Raw genomic sequence first — 5,265 nt, 5'->3', positions numbered from 1 at the left:
ATAACTATAGAAAATATTTCGTTTTACAGATGATAAATACAACAGATAATAGAGAAAAAAATTCCCAATTAATGTGTTACAACAAAAAATTATTTCTTTAATAATTAAAAGCATAAACATGAAAAAAAAACGATTTCCGCGATCCAGAATCGCCGCAAAGGCAAATAAAAAAATACATTTTTAAATTTAAATAACTCAAGAATGGCTCTCAGAAACATTTTAAATTCACAGAATAGAATTTTTACGTCATAAGTGACCTACAATCAAAATAAGAAAAAATGTGTGAGATGATCGTGTCTTCGATCTGTCAAGTTGGCGTCGATTGACCCTAAAGTCGTTTTTCAATTTAAATTGCACAAAAGCCACTATTTCAAAAACGAAACAAATAGAAAGCAGTATTTCATCTGTGTTTCTATTATCATAATTTCTATAGTGTTTCAATACTAATATTTTCACCTTATTTATTCCATATTTATTTAAAAATTTACTTACAGCAAGTGATGCCACACAAAAAATAAGTTTTGATGAAAAATTTTTAAATGCCAGTAAAGTTTAGTTTGGAAAGTAAACTTTTGCGTTCAAGAATCATATTGTCTACCAATATGGGACTCTTGTGCATAAGTTTTGGATGATTACTTTCTCCAGATCACCTCACGCCAGGTTTCGAGCATACACAAAATATCGAAACTTCAGGAGGTGGACCAGGAATCAAGATGAAAAGGATCGACTATTTCTGACCCGATACTGTAGTCTACGTTAATGCTATACTTCAACAAAGAATTATAAATTGAGATATGTACTTTATTCTATATATTTACTCTAAATACGAGGATATGATAAATTGAGGTTGTTTACGAATTACTTAACAGGTTGTGTGATTGAATTTCATATGTGTTTAAAATGTGGAATCCTGGAAGTATTGCTTGACCTCCGGCCAAGCTGGCGTTCGTCTCTGACAGTGGTGACTTCCACTAACTTTCTGCTCCATCCTTATTTTCGCGACCCACGCTCATCCAGCTCCACTGCTTCTATACTGCTACACAGATTTTCTTACCACTGACGAGTTCGGCCACTTCAGTGGTCGCTTCCGTCCGCTGTGACACACCTGTCCGTCTCACCACGGGATTATGCCCAGGTACCCGACAATTAACTTATTTTTGTAAATTATCTCCTGATAATCTACTTGCGTTTAACTCTCTGTATGTGTAATAATTCAAAAATCAGGCCCTTATTGCGCGCTAAAGTGTTATTGATTTTTTTATGGAAAAAAAATTAAAAACATCCCTTCGGGTACCTTGCTAACGCAGGTAGCTGACAATTAACGCTCGTCTTATGTGAACATTTGTCATCATCATATTCATCCCCAGAAACTGCTTGGGAATGACGTAAGAGGGCGTAAAGGAGCCGTGGTGATTTCACTGTCGGTTCATTTGCCAGTGAGACGTAACTTTTCTTCTATATTTAAAAGTGCTGCTGTAATTTCCAAATGAATGAAAGGTAACATGGTGATCATGAACAGGTAACAAATACATGAGGGAGGGTTATTCTAGGAAATCAAATAACTGTGCTGAGAAATCAATTCGTTTATTTTCCCTTATTAGTTGTGCATCACATGGACGAGATCCATCGCTGGATTTGATCCAGGGCTTGAACGGTCGCACTACCCATGGCCCCTTCCGTCGAGGCAGGATCTTCTAGCGACAGGATTCTAGTGGCTTCCGACAATATCGAACGTACAGATTCAATCTTCTCTTTGAATTCCGCCGAACTGATTTGACTGGCCTCGAACGTCCGTCTGGCCATCAGCAACATTGGAGCGTGCATCTCGTACAGTGTCACACCTTTAATCAACAATCAAATTGCTGTTTAAGTAATGTGAAAAGATAATTCATTTATTTCAATACCTCTGATTCGTGTCAGGCCGGGCTCGACGACATCCGCCACATCCAGTAACTGCCGGCAGATGGCAACTTTACGTTCCAGCTGTTCAATCGTCAAAGTGTTGAGCAAATACTTTTCATTCCGTCCGTACAATTGGCTCAGCGACTGCCGGGCGCTCGTGAACAGGAAGTGATTGGGATGGACAAGTGAGGCGTGTCGTTTTAGGAATCTTTCGAACCTTCCGGCCCCCCAAAAAGGTTTGATTGCAACTTTTATAATCAGATTTAAAAATCTCAAAATACTTTTCCACTTCGTTGGGTCCGATGGTTTCGAATTCTTCTTTGAGTTTGTCGACCACTCGGTTGACGACGACGGCCGTCAATTTGTGCGAGCACAAATTGCATTTCCATTCCATTTCTTTCTCATCCAGCGGGCGGATGGGCAGCACGAAGCCCGTGGGGCATTTCTGGCAGCGCTGGGCTGATAAATAAGTTGAGCATTCCGTCGGATCTGAGCAGCGGGAACAATCGCATTCGAATAATTTGCTCTGACGCAACAAAGATTGACGTTCTCTCAGTCCTGTAATTTTAAATGTATAATCAGCGTCTTTTTCAGTTTAACGTGATATTTTATTGGATTAAATATGACCTTTGAGCGCCAGGGCATAACTGGAAAAGACTTACTCTCCTCTCATAATTGGAACTGAAGCTCGAACTGTCATCTGGTATCTATTACATAAGAAATTTGATTATAGGTTTTATTATTTCGGTATCAAAGTTTTGAATGGATTAACTTGGCATCGATGACGTGATTCATATTAGACACGCAGTTGTGATGACAAAGATATGTGAGTACTTTGTTAACATATAAATTTATTTATTTGTTCTTTTTTTCTATTTTAATGAGAAAAATTAGTTAACTTTGATTTTAAAACATCGATTATAACTTCATATAAGATAACTTTTATCGAAGCTCCCGGGGACAGCTTTGATGTCGGATTGATACAGATGAACATAGGGTAAACGGATGGAACGACGAAAACGTTACAATGTATATTAAGTTAAAAAATTGTATAGTATTTTTGAAAAAAATTATAGAGATCGAGCCACCCCAGCTCGCCTTTCTCTTATTTTTTACATTTATATTTTTATTTACACTATTTTAATATGTTGGTACATCATATAGTAAACATTTTTCTGATTTTCAAATTTCTGTTGAGGATCTCGTTAAAAAAATAGTCGTCTGAAAATTGTTTAAAATTAAAAATAACCTTCTATGTTATTGGTTGGGGAACCTATAATAATAGACTTGAGTACAGTATACTTCGTAGAAACTGTGACAGCCACTAGGGGTTCTAAGAAAGATACTCGTAAGAACCACCTAGCGGCTGTCCCAGTTTCTACCCAGAATGCTGTACGTGATTCTCTATTTTATTTTTAAACTCAAAAGGGCTCATAAAAAAATTAAATTGAGAATGCATGTATGACATAAACTTTCAGTGTAAACCTACTTTATTTGTAGTACAGTACAGTATCCTCAAAAAATATCCGAACGTTTTTTTTTTAAACCCCTATCCATATTGCGGGGAACTGTGTTTGGCTTTCAGCCCAAAAATTGGGGTTTAGGAACAAAGCGAAAGATAGGAAGAAAGAACCCACCCTCCCTTCGAAATAAAAAAAAAGAATTAAACCAGACAGGCTGCCTGTATAGTCTTAGGCTCGCTGTCAATTTTTGGACAAATGAGCAACCCGATCTTGCATCCCATAGTGGGAAAAATTCAAAGAAATTGCCTTAAGCCACTTAATCCAAGCCCTTAAGTCCAATAATCGGCAAGGATCTTAAGTAAGTTTTTCGCGCCATGAAAATTCAAGACAGCCCGCCTGATTTCATTCATATTTTTTGGGGGGAGGGGGTGGGAGACATGGCCAGTAGCTAATTACAACTTTTTATTTCTTCCCACCTTTCGGTTTCTTCCTTGCCCCAAAATTTAGCCTAAAAGCCGAACACAGTAATCTATAATATGGATAGAGGGCTTTAAAAAAAATTGCGTTTGATTTTTTTTGAGGATACTGTACATAAAAGGAGATACGAATAAGTACAATCACGAGAGCGTGTTTTTTGCTTTTGCAGCTTTCCAACAATCATACACGATTATCGTTTTAAGAAGAATATACTGTTAAACTATTTAAAGGATGGTAACTCGGATACGGTTTGGGACTTTTACCAAAAACCATCAGTTTAAGCCTCGTTCCACGCCTCCAAATAACCACTGTTTCTTTTTTTAAAAAATAACATGCCTTGTGTCCGATATGCATACCGAATGTGGATAGTGGATGGATAGTGGACATCTCAACTCCCTTCGTATTTATTCTGGAAAAAGGAATCAAATAAGGGTAGCGGGTGTTTTCATCCGGGTCGACATTTCGAAGATAAAGGGCCTGAAAGCCACTCATTGAACTTCAACCGCTATATTGACAATTTCCCACACTTGTGTTCACACAGTATCGTCGTCCTGCTTGTCTTCGTCTGGGCAAAAGAGCTGGCGCTAAGAATTGGATTTTTTTTTGCGTTTTCTTGATGAACCCCTTGTCCCGTGAATAGGAGTAGTTGAGGGGTTTTCTTTTACTTGAGTCTTCGAATCCGCAGTTTTTTTTTAAATTCAATCGACGTGTTAAACTTTGTATTGAAGACCACTCGCCGCCTGACACCATCCCCTTTCGAGCTGCTGGCAACGGTACCGCTATCGTCTTCCCCATCTTCAAACAGGATCGCTTTTCGGGTCTTATTTATTGCCTATTCAATGAACTTCACCTGGAAAGGGTTAAAAGGCTGAAAACTGCTGATGATACTGCCGTCTTGAACAAGCACAAAGGGGTTTTCAGCAGTACTGCCCAAAAGTTTCGACGACCTTATGACGGGAGAAGACAGTTCCGAGTTTGGTTTGTTCACGAGTTTCGTTTCTTCATGTATAATGTAAGCGTTGTTACCAAGGCTAATGGCGGAACTGCCCGCACGTTGAACGCTTTGCGACACCGTTCAACTTCGAACTTGTGTCTGCTAAGCCGCTTCCTCAAACACCAGGGCTATGGATTTGCGACTTTAAGCGCCCGGGCCTTTTGCTTGTCTTCAAATAGAGCGTTGTGCCGAAAAATCACTTTAACCTTTTTCAACTCGTTCGGGGAGGCGAGCTACTGACTTCCGTTGTTTGGCGGTTGCTTCCTTATTATTTCAATTTCTTTATTTGTTTTTTTTTATTAGAATAAACATATTTTCGTTTAACTTTTGTTTTAGAAAACATCGAACTTCATTATATATCTTTTGCCGAAGCTTCCAGGGACAGCATTCCTGTCGAATTGGTACAGATGAACGTAGGGTAATCGGATG

At 38.6% G+C, this 5,265-nt stretch overlaps 1 protein-coding gene across 1 annotated transcript; it reads right to left on the bottom strand.

Moving 5' to 3' along the window:
- Window positions 1-1,567: 1,567 nt before the first annotated feature.
- Window positions 1,568-2,464, bottom strand: LOC124202943 (the record flags this gene model as incomplete). Its single annotated transcript, XM_046599466.1, has 3 exons — window positions 1,568-1,841; window positions 1,905-2,119; window positions 2,184-2,464. Coding segments are annotated over 3 exons (729 nt in total), but the record flags the coding sequence as incomplete, so codon positions are not given.
- Between the last annotated feature and the right edge of the window lie 2,801 nt (window positions 2,465-5,265).

The sequence above is a fragment of the Daphnia pulex genome, chromosome 9, assembly GCF_021134715.1.
Source record: "Daphnia pulex isolate KAP4 chromosome 9, ASM2113471v1".
NCBI lineage: Eukaryota > Metazoa > Arthropoda > Branchiopoda > Diplostraca > Daphniidae > Daphnia > Daphnia pulex.
This window is presented reverse-complemented; position numbering and strand designations above follow the sequence as displayed.